The sequence below is a fragment of the Artemia sp. Qi Xiang Cuo genome, chromosome 5 (assembly GCF_049724085.1).
Source record: "Artemia sp. Qi Xiang Cuo chromosome 5, ASM4972408v1, whole genome shotgun sequence".
Lineage (NCBI taxonomy): Eukaryota > Metazoa > Arthropoda > Branchiopoda > Anostraca > Artemiidae > Artemia > Artemia sp. Qi Xiang Cuo.
Genome location: NC_142798.1, coordinates 38,522,018 through 38,538,841, shown reverse-complemented (window position 1 = coordinate 38,538,841; position 16,824 = coordinate 38,522,018). Strand labels below are relative to the sequence as shown.

The window sequence follows — 16,824 nt, the reverse complement described above, 5'->3', positions numbered from 1 at the left end:
AATTCAATGATTTGTAATACCCAATTACAAATGTGTTTCTTGATAAGGTCAAATAACCATACCTTTGGTGACGACATAACCCGTCCCTATAAGTCCCTATATTAGGTATATAAATATACCTAAGTATGATGAAAATATAATACTTTAGAAACAAATTTAGGATATATATTTTACATTGCGGGGGGGAGGGACCGGGGTAAAGTATAGCGGGTCTGCATGCCAAATGTGTTAGGTATAATCATTCTGCATATTATGAAGCAAGAACTATTTTCTAACTTCCCACTATCCAAATACTTTACCTCCCCCCCCTCTATTGTGCAAATATATAGCACAACTTATATGTTTCCCATCAATTCTGTCACTTGTTGTTTTCTTGTCACACGCTAAGCTGAAAGAAACTAACGAAAGAAACCGGTTTCACAGTCAATGGATGAAGAACTTGAGTGTCGGTGGTATAATGCATAGGTAGCGTTATACAATTATGATTCTATAAAAACCAATAGATTGTAATTCGATCATCAGCCACCGTAGTTCACTTACTAGGGCGTTATACGTTGAATCAGAATGACAAGGGATAAAATCCTTAAGTGGGTATTTTTTTTTCCTATTATGGTTTTGTTCCTTATATATGATTACTTTTCGGCTAATTCACTATTTTTATTAATTTTTTTTTTGGAATTGTGAAATTTTCACATTCACTATTTTTGGGACAAGAAAGGCCTCGAACCCCTTACTTAGGTATAATGAAATATGTCTAAATAAGACAAAAATACAATGGTTTAGAAACAATTTTGGGCTGTATATTTCCACATTAGGAGGGGGGGGGTAAATCATAGCATATATTAAATGCGTAATTTAAAAAACCTATTTTAACCTAACCAAAATACCAACTAAATGTTTAATTAAAATATAGCTACAATGTATTTTCCCACCGAGCCGAAGCTAATTATCTGGTATAAGGGCCATGAAAACCGGTTATTGTCTCATGTTTACGATACAATTTCTCGCGTGTGTTACATATAACAAGGAAGTACCAAAGTTTTTTCAACTGAAAGGAAGGAACGACATTAAAACTTAAAACGAACAGAAATTATTCCGTATATGAAAGGATTACAATATAGGAATTTTAGTACAGTAAAAACAAACCGATATAGGACATTTTTTATGGTATAAAAATAAAGCATTTTAGGATTGTTACTTAATTTTTCTTTTCGTTTAATTCGGTAACATTTCGGGACAATGGCTCAGTCCAATGATTGGCTCTCTTTATGGTTCTGAAAAGGACGTGCTATGATTAGTATCTAGACAAGTTCAGTGTAAAATCATCTTGATGATTTCACATGTGACTATAGACTAGTTTTAAAATTTTATCATAGCTTGAAATTCTCTGTTATACAGAGAGAAATTACGGGATTTCCAGAGTTAAAATTATGCCTTATTTGATCTTCATTTGAGTAATACTAAAGCGCATTTCTTACAATTTAAGATTGTTTATTAATCAGAATTGGTATTATAGCTGGTGAGAACCAAAATATTACCTGATAAATCAATCCAATATTTCTGTATGCTGTTCAATGTGTTACGGTTATTAAAATAATATTTATTTTTATGCTTAAGTTTTTAAGAAAATTTTAATTGTATACTGAAAGTTACTGATATCACACCTGGTGTAAGGCTATGAAAAGCTTAATAGATCAGTTTGTTGTTGTACTACAAACTGTTGTACTACGTACTCATTTTAACTAATAAATCAACATTCTTGTTTTTTATAATTGGTTTTTGTGTTTACAGTAAAGCACTGGTTTTGTATAATCCTACAAATACAGGAAAATATTATTAGTTGTTTTATTTGTTCAAGTTTTATTGATATATGTTAGATAGACTGTGAAGCAATAACTTTTGTTTGTTTTAAGTTTCAGCTTCACTTTAACTTCCCTAAAAATATTTTGCTTTTTTAAATTAATGATAATAAGGGGGCAAATAGATTTTCAATAAACAGTGGCTTTATACCTATTTCCCCATAATATTATCGATATTTCTGTCTTGGCCGCATATCAGTCGGTAAAAATGTCAGCCAGCCAGTGAAACCCCAAAAAGCTATACTAAGTCGGTTGGTCCAAAAAGCCAGCATATTCTGTCAGTCAGTAATATAAAGTCAGTCATTAAAGTGATGCAGCTTAAATTACAAAATGAAAAAGAGTCAACTTAAATAGATATTGACAGATCCAAAACAGGATAATCTCCCTGCTGTTGTTTAACATGTTACCAAGTATTGTCAAGTTTGTAGTCCTTGGACTATGTTCGTTAGTGCTATAACTAAGAGGTGCGAATCTCCAGCATTTTTATTGGAAGGGGACAAGAGGGGTCCATATCCAGATAGTCAAAGGGCATGGGCCATATAATAATTTTTCTCCAAATTATTGGAGGGGGGTAACTGCCCTCCTCCCCCCAAACGACGCCCCTGATAGCTAACAAACTATCAAGCGTCTCAATAATGTTCCTTCATAAAATTTCAGAGTAGTAAAGACAATCAGCCAAGTTGAAAATAACAAGGCAGTTTCTTATGGCACTGCTTTAAATAATATTTCTGTCAATCTATTCTGCCGGAAATTCTAAAATTCAAGGATTCACTTGATTTTGTTGCAAAAGCGTCGTTAGTTTTAACTACATGTGGGACAGAATAACAGCAGTTTAACCTTCCCACAGACAATAGAAATATGAGGAGGTGTTTCCGGGGCACCTGTGGTTTAAAAAAAAAGAAATAATAGCAAGCAATCACCGACCATAATCAATTGTATGTACAGTTTAAGGCTTCTGAATATGTAATCGCTAGTTGTAAGACCTTTACAAAATTCACTAGCACAATCTTGATGTACATTGTAGAATCAATTATTCGTCACTTGACATCCCATGAAGTGGCATCAGATAATATATAGTTTTTTTTTGTCAAGAGATGGGAATATAAAGTATATTTATAGGATTTTACTTTGTTCGGAGTTTTAAAAAAGCTGAACAACTCTTCTTGTAATTCTTTTTTTATCATTATAATTGAGAGATTATGCCAAGAAAAATTCGCACGACTGAACAGTTCTCCCGATTATTTTTGATTATATATATATATATATATATATATATATATATATATATATATATATATATATATATATATATATATATATATATATATATATATATATATATATATATATATATATATATATATATATATATATATATATATATATATATATATATATATATATATATATATATATATATATATATATATATATATATATATATATATATATATATAAATCTGTCCAGCCAAAAAACGAAGAAAAAATTCCTGTGAATGCACCTATCAAAGAGAGTGGAATTTGCAAGAGAGGAAACTTTGGCGATTCACCAAGGATTTAATAGGAACTTGAAACTACAAGCAGGGCTCCCAGTCTCGAAAATTAAAATTCGGGGACAAGTCTAAAAAATTCGGGGAGTTTTCGGGGACAAGTCTTCAAGATTCGGGGATTTTTCGGGGAAATCATAAAATGGAATTTCGCTCCAAAAATTTGGAAGCCAAAATTGGTTTTAGCTTCGTTTTCAGGCTCAAGTAGGGCTTGTATCTGCGTAGTAAATCAAGCCTTTTACAAAATAGGTTTTAGAGCCAGAGCCCGGGATTGGAACCCATAGCTGAAAACACTTATTGCTGATATTGCGGCAAAAACTTCAAAATTATTTTCAAGAAAAACGAAAAAAAATAGTGAATACATGTGAACTGTAAATACCAGTAGCAATTTTTTATTAAGTTATTAATCTCAGAAATTCATTAATAATATTTAAAAACAAAACAAATATAGTTTGCGGTTTCTAGATAAGTAAATTAAATAGACAAATTCAACTTATAAGTACGGGGTAATATTAAAGCTTAAAACAAACAAGAACTAAACTAAACAAGTAAATTTAAACTTAAATTAAAAAGGAAATTTTGACGACAATTGAGACATTGTTGGTTTTTCATGCTGCTTTTAAGGACTTAGGTGTTTACCCCCCCCCCCCCGAAAAAAATCCTCCCACGGAAAAATGGAAAATACTCCCCCCCCTCACAAAAATATACCCTGCAGAAAATGCTCCCCTGCTGAAAATACTCTCCACGGAAAATACCCCCGCGGAAAATATCCCCCGCGAAAAATACCCACGGAAAATACCCACCCCCGTGCGGAAAATACCCCTTCGGAACATCCATTTTTTTCATTATTTGTTTCTACTATGCTTCTCTTTCTTTTGGTTACCTCATAATTACTATATAGTCACCGATTAACCCCCAACCCTTCCACCACCCTGTGACCATCCATATTCCAAATTTAATGCTTATTGCCGTCTCATTTTTATATCAGCCCATCTAATGCCTGGACATGATAGCTGTAAGCTACAAATCATATAAAATTTACTAATTCTTTTACTTCGCACTAACATTATTTGGCAATATTAACCAACTGTTCGTGATAAATATGTCCGAAAATATTTAAAACTTGACAAGAAAACAACATGAGCCTAATACCCAAATTTTTACTTTAAGCTGTATTGTAAATTTTCTTATGGATAATATTTTTGGGGTTACTTCCGTTTGAATCCTCTATTCCTCGATCTTTTACATAGTCTGTAGCTAAATTTTGCCTCATTAGGAGAGGAAGGTAGTTGTGCATTTCTTATGGTAAGAAGATCGTATGTAAGTATAGTTCTTAAGAAGAAATAAATTATTCCACATTTTCTTAAAAAAAAAAAAATTATCTCAGAATTAGCCTTTATACAGGGTTATTAATTGTTAAAGCATTAGAAGTTGTAAAGGTAGGCCTTAAATATTTAAACAAATTTACTTGGCTATCCCGAATTTTAGCAGAATATATTTTCCGTAAAATTTCCTTTGCCTAACTAACAGGTTTGCAAGACCGTAAAAAGCTCCTAAAACTGCAGTTTAAAATATTACGCCCACTGAAAATATTACACGGGGGAAGGGACCAGAATAATAATTGTGAGAGAGTGCTGGGTGAATACGTTTGAGGATAAAGGGTGGTATGACAAATACAATTCTCAGATAAAAAGAAAAGAACTTAAGTTTTACACACCGAATGAAAAAAATTTAATTGTTAAGAATTCCTGGCAAAAAGATCAATTTCTTCAATATATTATGCGTTCAATTATTAAGCATTAAGCATTAATACAGTATGTCCAAAATCGAAAATAGCAAAGGAAAACCAAATAAACTTATGATTCAAATTCAAAACAATTCTCTTTCTTTAGAAGTTCAATTTCAAAATCCAGAATCTAACTGAGCGTTCCTTTAAACAACTTCAAGTATAATTCTTGGCTAATTTTGTCAAGATACTTGACCACGAATGATGTAAATGTAAGAATCTTATAGAATTTGGAATACTGCATTCGAAATTATTAAATCTAAAGAAAGTGATACTTTTGTGAACATATAAAGAACCGTCTATAATTAAATTTTGTCGGTCTGGTTCTTATGCAAAGTAACACAGGAGACGAAGATTGACAAACAAGAGAGTAGTGAAAAATTATGGTATGTAAAGTAATGTTTGATAGGGATAGTTACTAGGGGTCAAACCAGGTTGAGTGATTTTCGGGGAAATTTCGGGGATTCGGGGAAAAATAAATTTTTCGGGGAGACACATAGATTTTCGGGGAAATCCCCGAAAATTCGGGGATAGTGGAAGCCCTGACTACAAGTGTTACTAATAGTGCATTGTTAACCAGCAGAGCTAGACATATTCACAAGGAGCTTGATTTTAACTTACAAAATTTTGATTTAAATTAAAGGCCTAAGTCTATTTGAACCAAATAAAAATTTTCTGATAGTAGACAGGTCCTTATGGTTTTATTAATGCTTTATAAGACATTAAAATAGTCAGAACTAAGCTAATATGCTGAGCGGAAATAATATCCCCGGTTTTCTCCCTAATTTTCCTAAGAAAACCGAGTTGGATCTTTCTCCAAAACTTAAACCAGAAAATTAAGCCCTTCTAGAGTGCTAGTACAATAGAAAAGTAGAGACACGTCTATCAAAGAATGTTTGAAGTTTAGCGAAAATCTTGTACCTGATAATTCTTTACGCTCTTGTTCAGATATGTATGTTACTTTCAAGATATAATTTTTTCTGCTTGGAATAAAAGGTTGATAAAGGATAAAAGAAATAAATGCTAAGCTATAGTTGAAAAATAGATGAGAATTTACTTAAGTTTTTGACATGAAAAGAAGATTTGCTGCTTAATAAATTTCAGTCACAGAAGCTAAATTACTTTACAGTTATTTAATTATGATAAGGAGTGAGAAACTATGCACAGGTCAGAAAGATCGTCTTCCGCGTAATTAACAATTAAATCTCTTCAAAGGTGAATGCATCTCAGTTGAACAGCAGATCAAATATGAAAGATACGTTTTTTTCTTACAAATTGTTTGAAAAGAAAAGTGGAAACACTCGGCACATAACGTCCAGAAAGAAAGTAAACCCTGTGATTGTACAACAGATGATCATCAAGTTTCTTTGTAGAGAGAGAACGTAAACTTACTTACTTAGATCCCGGTCATCCTTGTTGGACGTTTCGGGGACCTTCCTCCGGCTTGCTTATACAAAAGGATCTGTACATTGTTCTATCTGATGCGGTACACGATAACTGCGCTACCTTGAGGTTGTCGAAGTTCTCGGTCCGTCGTTGTCGTGGTCTACCTCGTGGGTGAAGGCCACAAAGAAAAATTTCAAGACCGATTTTTGGGAGGCTGCTGGGCTGCATTCGCTTGACGTGGTCGAACCAGCGCAGTTGTTGTTTTTTGAGGTTCCTGAGAATGATTTCAGTGAACTGTTACCTTTAGTGTACTTCTACATTTGTGACGCGATCAGTGTGTTTGATTCTAGCAATGCGACGGAGACATCTCACATTAAAAGCTAGAAGTTTTCTTTCGTTTTCGGTTTTTAGCGTCCATTTTTTGCATCCATGCATGACTTTGGGAATAAATAAACTGTTGAATGGGTGCACTTTGAGTTTGTTGGATTGACGGTTACTTTTCAAGAGGTTGGCTAGTCTTCGGAAGCTAGAGCTACAAAGTGCAATTCGACGGTTCATGTCAGAACTATAGCAATTATCAGAGGTAAGTACGATGCCAATGTAGAGGAAGTGTTTCATCAGTTGTTTCAACCTGTCTCTCACCTATGGCAGTCTAAACACGTTTGGCCTAGACACGTTTGGTCTAGGCCAAATGTGTTCATCTAGCATGAGGAGTTTATTAAGACCGTGAAGGGTTAAAAAATAAGAGAAAACGTGGAAGTCAAGACTCGGCTGTCAGCTGGCTAGATGCTTGCAATTTGTTTTTTGAAACTATAGGACAATTTTCAATTGAGTTTAAACATGCTTATTATCCTAAAAGCAGGGATCAGCCGAAGCAAGATATTTGTCTTCTTCATGACTGCTGCGCTAGGTCCCATAATGTAGCTAATGGACACCCAAAGATAGATGCACCCTTTTTTGGACACCCTTTTTACGACCCAGGTTCAGGTACCTGTACTTTTTATCCCTTTAGGTCCCTAAGAAAAAATTTGAGAGGTCAAGAATTAAAGACTGATAGTGGATTGAAGAAATTTAATGCAATTGGCTACTGATACGATACATTTCTTTTTATGAGACGGCATCATATTGCTACCTTTCCGCTAGCGAAAGTGTACTATGAAAGAGGAAGATAATCAAAAAAGGAAGTAAGCTCTGTTTTATTTTTACTCCCAACAAAAAGGAAATTTAAAGTAAAATCTATCTTTGGTTAATACACAATCGTTTTACAACTGGCACCCACTTAAACCTGCAAACAATAAAAAAAATATACGCAAAATTAAAAAAATGCAAAAAAGCTTACATTTCGCTCAAAACATGTTTTTTTAGTACCGTGTGTTTAACCATGATTTTGTGATATGAGCTTGATCTTCAATTAGGCTCACAGAGCGGGGCTATATAGTCGCAGTGGTTATTGTAACTATGGCAAAAGGCAGTACTGCTAAAATTATTCATGCGAGACAGTCTAAAATGGCGAAAATTATAACGGTTATAACTATGGCAACAGGCAGTGCTGCTAAAATTATTATTGGGAACCAAACATGGTGAAAATGTGTAACATCACATAATTGTATTGATAATTTGAGCCTAAGAGGGGCTACGAGACAGAAACCAATTTTTTCGCTGAATAAGGGATGGCTGAATCATAGATACGATTATTAAAGTCACCAACTTGCTAAACATTTGAATAATCTTAAATTCAAAATCCATTGTTTCAGCAAGAGCAAATGATGCTTTTAAGTGGATTTTTTAGTATTAGTTTCGGCCATTAAAATTAAATATACCGCATTTCATTTACTGACCGATATGGGTGTCGTACCAAATATGTGGATTAGAAAGGGGGGTTTTACAGATTAGGGAAATAAATCAAAGTATAAGAAAGCTTACGTGTTCGTTGATGAAGACAGGAGTTAATCTTGATATCGTGGGAGGGATTTCGTACAAAGCAAAGCCAATTGGGTGTAATACAGTGCGATTCTTCTTTTTAGTAGGAACAGTGGAATATTCTTGCATTACTGAAACAACAACATGACATTTGCTCACATGTCCTCGTGGAATGTGTAGATGAAATTGAGGATTCATTGCTGTTGTGCCTGAAATAAACTAGCCTTTCACTTTGTTTCCGAAAAAAAAAACATTTTAGTTCAATCTCTAGCTCAAGATAGCTAGTGCATATTTCTCACTTAAAAGTTCGTTTTTGTAAATTTGTTTCTATAAAGCATAAAACAGACATGGCTCCCCTGCCTTTGATCTATTTATGGTAAAACAAGAATACTATGAAATTGCAGGAGGGGAGAGAAAGAGGAGCCATGAGAGTCGTCTATTTTCAAACAATGACAGAAAAAATTATACAAGGGCTATTATCGCCTGGAATGCACCTTTTATGGCCACAATGTAAGTCATGCCCCACCCTCCTTACCGTTTCCTGGAAATGGAGCTTCTAGGCTCCATCCTTTTGAAAAATTATAAAAGATGAAGAAGTCCAGTAAATTACTTTTGAAATTTGTGGTTATTTTGATGTAGTTTTAGTTAAGTGATGATGATACAACGTTCGAAAGATCATATTACCTTTTGAGATGTTTTTGCCTTTTTCTGATATTATGTGAATTTACTTATTCTAATCACTTTTAATGAATGCCTTTAAAATCAACAAATTTAACCTATTTGGAATCGCTAAAAAAAGCAATTTTTTTTGTACCTAATGGGTAAAGAGTTTTTAAACCGAAATTGCTCGTTTTATAGTTTTGGTTACTATTGGTACAGGTCGCTCATCGCCACAAAAAGTTCGATTAAAACATATTTTCAGAACGCGCTAAATGTTCACCACATGAACTTGGTTATAACAAATCTGGTGTAATTGAAATTCAAATGCAAAACCTACATAGTTTTAGTTACTTTGCTAAATCCGGTATTCCAGTCAAATAGACTTTCCAACATGATTATTTGTGTTTTGTTGTTTCGATACATTTACCAACTCCCACTACACAAGCACAAAAAATTCCATATATGTGGCTTTGCTTTGTAATTGCTAATCGAATAACTGCTGGGGAATAATATTTAATGACGAAACATTTCTTTCCAAATTAGGCACCATAGTTACAAGTTCGTGCCAAAATTAGCCAGACGCTTGTGAACATCTACAAAGCACCATTAACCCACATGGAAGAAAAAAGCGAAAGTTAATTCACCTGACAAACACCTACAATGCCAAGTGCAATTAAAATATGACTTAGCAATATGTTCATAAAATACCAAATTTGTAATTCCCGCAAAATCTTTACAAGTTTGAACAGGTTATAGAGTATAGTGAACTGGTAAGAGCGGAAACTGGCACTGTTGTTGAAAAAAAATACCGCCGACTAAGTTCGGCTTCGGCGTTTTTTGGCCAATGTCGTAATTTTTTTTTAGCTTAAAAATACCTACCTAGGTTAAAATTTGTCTCTAAATGCATTCCTGAAAGTTTTGTTATTTAACCTTGGAACTTTCAAAGATAGTGAGAAGTCCTTTGCCTAAATTTTACCAGAAAATGATTTATATCCCAATATAAATATGACGTCTATCCCAATTGAGCTGTCTGGCTTATTCCCCCGGAAATTACCCCCCCCCCCCGGAGGATTTCCCCCGCAGACAATTCCTTTCAAACGGACAATTCCCTCCCCCACGAATGTTTCCCCCAGGGAATATTGAAAATATAGTACATAATTCAGTAATAGGATTATATGTTAGTACATAATTCAGTAACAACCAGACCGTTTTCCATTGCACATACCATCTCAACTGTCTAATTTGGACATGAGCATAATTATGGCAGTATTCTTAAATTTTAAGTCATGGGATACCAAATACAATTAAATTGAAAAATTGCAGCGTTAATTTAATTTCTCCTTCCTGGGATTTGCATTCTCGTCGGAGGTGATCGACAATATTCACATTCATTTTACCAACTTCTTTGTCGAATGGTGCTAAAATAACACGCTCCTTCATTCCATTGTACTTTTGATTCGCAAGGCAATCTCCGAATGCTTTCTCATTTGAATTTCAACAGGAAATCATGTCCTCAAGTAATTGGATTTCATTGAAATCTTTTTCCAGAAAACTTTCTATTTTCCAAGTTCCAGGATATATTTTGTGGATGCTTTCGGTTCAGGATCAACACGCATGTTTTTTCTAACAAAAATTCTTGAAATGCTTCTAGTTATGACTTTTTTATGGAAAAATTTAGTGTTTCACTACGGTTGCTTTGGAGTTGAACAAGTAAGCACTGACGAAAATCACCACCAGAAACTAGAGTTTTCCCTCCAAATGGCAAATTTGAATTCGCACTGGATAACAAAAACTGATCCAACTTTTATGAACCATACTTTGCTAACTTCGGTGCCTCATCCGAAGTGAAACATCAACTTGAGCTAATTCTATAGCTTTGTCTGAACCAGATTTTATGCTGAAAAATGAATCGACTGAAAGCGGAACTTTCAGGCCCATTATTTTGTATGTTATTTGTCCAGCAGGCAGTAGAGTTGATGCAATTCCAGTAAATACCACACGTTTTACTTTGCGATTTTGGTCACAGAGATTGTGATACAAGGCCTTTGCACAGGAATATTTTATTGGTACGTTCTGGTTCATCTATGAAAGTTTTTTCCAACATAGTTAGGATCATTGGCAGCCCATAAAATATGGTTCACAATTTCAATCTGTTTTTTTTTTTTTGCAGAAGCCAGTACATACTTTCTCCAATAACAGCTGACTCGTCAGAATTTAGAACGTCCATGTTTCGGTTGTCTTGGTAAGTGTCAATGTCGCTGTTCCACTCAGAGACTAAAATTCGGACCTTCTGTTGATATCGCATTTTATTTGGATGCAATAATACAATAAGCACTTTTGGTTGCAGCATCCTCAGATACATTGTTTCGTCAGTGCTTGTAGAATAAAATCTTCAGCCGACTGATTTTTGAATCTTTCCCAAAGACCTTTCGGATCTGCAGGACATCCAGAACCAAGAATCGGAAGTAAGAGAATTGGTATTACATAAGACAGTGCTTGATTCATCTAGACCGTCTATCCACATGTAAGCTTTATTTTCGTTGTCTCTACGTTTTGATCATATGTTATATATGCCTCTACATTTTGATCATATGTTATATTTGCCTCTACATTTTGATCATTTGTTATATTTGCCTCTACATTTTGATCATATGTTATATTTGCCTCTACATTTTGATCATGTGTCGTATTTGCCTCTACATTTTGATCATATGTTATATTTGCCTCTACATTTTGATCATATGTTATATCTGCCTCTACGTTTTGATCATTTGTTATATTTGCCTCTACATTTTGATCATATTTTATATTTGCCTCTACATTTTGATCATATGTTATATCTGCCTCTACATTTTAATCATGTGTTATATTTGAATTTGAGCTTTTGAATCACATTTTATTATTAGTCTTGTCCAATTGAGTACCTAAATTATGCAAGAGATCCCATCCAATTATAAGCTCAAAGTCTAAATCTTGTACTACGAGAAAATCCCATTCTTTAGATCTCCCCCCCCCCAAAAAAATGATCTAAAGAATCAGATTGGAGTTCTAGTGCCCTTTTTAAGAGTCAAAGTGATTATAGCGCAGCTACCCCCCCCCCCCCTACACACAACCACGTCGTGTTTTCCTGAGATGTATCCAATAGACATTTTGAGACATGCCTTTTATTCAAGATAGGCTAAATACCATATAACAACGCTTTTGAGGTTGGTACGAACCACCAGAGCCTAAGGGCAAGGGTTGTAAGTTTTGCCCCTGGGATATTTAAGGTTCTTATGGAAGGGATGTTCTTATAAACTTTAGAGGGGGCTCATTTGGTCTAAAATGGGAAGTTCTAGGTCCCTTTTAAGATTTTTATAGTGATGAAGGTCAAGCAGCCCCCCCAACTACCCCTTTTTTCACCAAATGCATCCGATTGAAATTGTGTGATGACAATTTTGTTTAAAATAGTCCAAAGAACATATAACAATGCCTTCAGGGTTGGCACAATCCCCACAGCCCTGAGGCAAGGGTTTTAAGTTATGCCCAGGGGGCATATAAGGTTTTTATGGAATGAGTGGTCGTATTAAATTCATACGGGTCTCATTTGATTTTAAATTGGAAGTTATAGCCTTTTTAAGAGTCGAAGTGATTTGAGAGGTGCTTAGATTGAACATGAATATCAAGCTTAAAACGAAAAAAATATTTTGCTGTTGAATTATAAATGAAACTTAAAACGAACATAAATTAAATAAACAATCAATGCAAACAAACATAAAATAGAGATTAATTTAAATTAATAAATAAATCTTAAAACTGGTGAAACTTAAACTGAATATGCAAATCAAGCTTGAAACGAACAAAAATCACTACAAACAAGAGTTTGGTTAACGCCTCCTTCTCTCACTGTAAAAGTCTAAAACCTACTGCGTCATTGGCGCTTTGCTAAAAACCAATTTTATGAAAAATATTTTTTTTGTACTTAATATTGAAAATAAACATTAAAATTATAGTAACATTTGGAACTGATGACCTTTCAGCAATTAATATCATTATGCATCAAATATTCAGTTTGATTTATTAGCTCTTTTTAAAATGTTAAAGACGAATATAGTTTCACTACAAACAAGTGTTTGGATACTGCCTCCTTTCCTAACTGTAAATAAAAACCAAAAGCCTACTGCGGCATCGGTGCTTAACTGAAAACGGATTATGTTACACATATTTTCTTTTCCAGTTCTTACAGCATTGAAAATAAAAATACAATTACAGTGAAAAGTCTTGAACTGATGGATCTTTCAAGAATTAATATTATTATACCTCAAATATTCAATTTGACGTTGTTTATACTTTCCAATATTGTTCATGACGCATATAGTTTTCAGTAAAGCGCCAATGATGCAATAGGCTATAGACTGAGAGTGACCTCCTTCTTTACAGTGAGAGAAAGAGGTCCTATCCAAACTCTTGTCTTTGAGGATTTTCATTCGTTTCAAGCTTGATTTGCATATTCAATTTAAGTTTCACTCGTTTTAAGATTTATTTATTAATTTACATTAATATCCATTGTATGTTTGTTTGCACTGATTGTTAATTTATTTTCTGTTCGTTTTAAGTTTCATTTATACTTCAATAGGAAAATATTTTTTTGCGTTTTAAGCTTGATTTTCATATTCAGTCTAAGCATTACTCGCTTTAAGATTTATTTATTCATTTGTATTATAACTTGTTGTATGTTTTCGCTATGATTGTTTTTTTAATTTCTGTTCGTTTTGGGTTTCATTTATTCTTTAATAGTAATTTCTGGTCGTTTTGAGTTTGAATGTTGAAAGGTATTTGTATATGCTGATCTTAACTTTAAAATTGCCATTAATTTTCTTTGAAAAACTTATTTTTAGGAAAGTTTTTTTTTTAATTAATCATTAGGAAAAGGGGGAATGCTTGATCATGGGTATCTCCAAAAAGGCTAAGGGTATTTAGGTGAAACTTCAAGGAAAGTTGAAGGGGATGTTGAACTAAATCAAAAAGCACTTTAAGCATCCAGGTGATCAAAAACGCGCATTTGCAATACCTTGGGAATTGCTAAAGTATTAACTTTAACCCTTCAGGGCCACTACTTTACTACTAGTGCAAATGCACCTGCGACTATTTGCGATTGCATTTACTAGCAAATGTCATTACTTGCGACTTTGACTATGACTACTTGCATCTGCCACTACTTGCAACTATGACTGTGACTACTTGTGGCTGCGACTACTTCTACTTGTGATTACTTTCAGGATACGTCAAAGGGGGTGTCACAATGTTTTAGTTCAGAAACTTGTCACTGATTTTAATAATTACTACTTCCTGGTGACATTGGTTGCATCTTCCTTATCCATAGGTAGTCAGATAGCAGAATTGTTATTCCATCCCCCAACCCCCTGTTCACAATGGAGTACTCCAAGGGACTCATTTTGCTCCTCTTCTTTTTCAGTCATAACTGTCATGTCAATGATTTTCCCGACAGATGGAAAATTGTTGATGACATTAAGGTCGTTGAAACCTGTTATAGCAATTTAATAAATGACCCCCCCCCCCACCCCACGCCCATCATTTCCCCAAACACATCCAATCAAAATTCTGAGATAGCCATTTTGTTTAGCGTAGTTGATTTCCAGATAGAAAATATGTTTTGAGGAGGACACTCCCCCAGAACCTTCAGGGCAAGGGTTTTAAGATATGCCCTGGGGGCATATTAGGTTTTATAGAAGGCCTTTTCTTTGAAAATTAAAAAAATGTAAATTCGTTAGTAAGTTACATAGTAGAGTACGATTTTTAGCAGAAAAAAAGGTTGGGAGGTCAATGAGCCCCCCCCCCTCCCTACGGATAACAGTTCTCTAAATACCCCACATAATAACTGGGTGATAGCTATTTTTGTTCCGTGTAGTGGATTTGCATATAGACAATACATTATTGAGGAGGACACTCTTCAGCAGACTCACGGGCAATGGTTTTATGTTATACCATTGGGGCATGTAAGGATTTTATAAAAGGCGTTGTCGTAGAAATTTCAAAACAGGCTCTTTCAATTGGAAATTAATGGGCTAGTGCCCTTTTTAATAGTCGAAAGTGATTGGAGGGCAGCTCGCCCCCCCCTACGCCCATCATTTCCCCAAACACATCCAATCAAACTTTTGAGATATCCATTTTGTTCAGTGTAGCTGATTTCCAGATAGAAAATATGTTTTGAGGAGGACACTTCCCCAAAACCTTCAGGGCAAGGGTTTTAAGATATTCCCCTGGGGTATATAAGGTTTTTATAGAAGGCGTTGTCGTAGAACCTTCAAAAAAGGTTCCTTAGATTGGAAATTGAAAGGGTTAGTTCCCTTTTTGATAGTCCAAAGGGATTGGAGGGCAATTAGCCCCCCCCCCTACGCCTATCATTTCCCCATATCACATCTAAACAAAATTCTGAGATAGCCTTTTTGTTTAGTGTAGCTGATTTTAGATAGAAAATATGTTTTTGAGGAGGATACGCCCCCACAATCCTCGTCAAGAGTTTAAGTTATGCCCTGGGGGCATAAAAGGTTTTTATAGAAGGTGTTGTCATAGAAACTTAAAAACAGGCTCATTCAATTGGAAATTCAAAGGGCTAGTGCCCTTTTTAATAGTCGAAAGTGATCGGAGGACAACTAACCCCCCCCCACGCCCAACATTCCCCCAAACACATCCAACACATCCAAACACATCCAATTTAGAGGTATCCATTTTGTCCAGCATAGCTGACGTACGGATAGACAACATGTTTTCAATTAGAACTCTACCCCAAAACCCATAGGTCAAAAGTTTTAAGATCTGCCATGGGGGTACATAATGTTTTATAGATAAAGTGGCCGCAGTTCCTTAAAGAAATGCTCATGCAATTGGACTTTCAGAGGGATAGTGCCATTTTTAATATTCGGACGTGATTTGAGGGCAACAAACCCCCCTCTCATATCCACCATTTCCCCAAACACATACCATCAAAATTTTAAGACAGCCATTTTATTAAAGGTAGTTTTGAGTTTTGGAAATTAGTTCTTTGAGGATTGCAAATCCCCCAAAGCTCTCAGGGCAAGGGTTGTAATTTAAGGATTCTCCGAATCTTTCATATTATTTCTTGTGGAAGGATGCTCGTATAAACTTTAGAGAGGGTTCGTTTGATTGAAAATTGAAAGTTCTTGTTCACTTTTTAAGAGTCAAAAGATATTGAAGGGCAACTAGCCCCTCTCCCTCCTCCACGCCCTCAATGCATCAAATAAAAATTTTGAGATAGACATTTTGTTAAAATAGTTCAAAGTTCTGATAACAAAAACTCCGGTGTCGATACAGCCCACCAGGGGTAGGCGTTGTGAGTTATGCCCTGGGGCATAACTTATTAAGGGGGGTTTATAACTTATGGGAAGGGGTTTTGTATGGGAGGAACACATAGGAAATATATTATAATTATCCAATTATAAGGTTAAAATACATACTCTGTGATAGATGCAAAATTGCTTTGGCACACAAATTCCTATTAAGGTCAATTCCAAACAGCCGTGATCACTTTGTGCCAGCAAGTGAAATGGTCTAAACCCCCTTATTGTAGCTATTTTATCAATCCATTCATTGTTGTCAATCGCTCTCCGCAGGTTATGCAAGCTGTCTATTGTTCATATATAAGGTT

The 16,824-nt window shown here is 34.7% G+C and overlaps 1 protein-coding gene across 2 annotated transcripts in view; it reads right to left on the bottom strand.

Moving 5' to 3' along the window:
- The window catches only part of LOC148952117 (calpain-11-like), a 286,884-nt gene that overhangs the window by 48,920 nt on the left and 221,140 nt on the right, over positions 1–16,824 (bottom strand). For both annotated transcript variants that reach the window (XM_089088849.1, XM_089088850.1), the window contains exon 9: positions 8,502–8,707. In XM_089088849.1, coding sequence (XP_088944975.1) covers positions 8,502–8,707 — 206 coding nt within the window. The remainder of the gene's footprint in view (positions 1–8,501; positions 8,708–16,824) is intronic.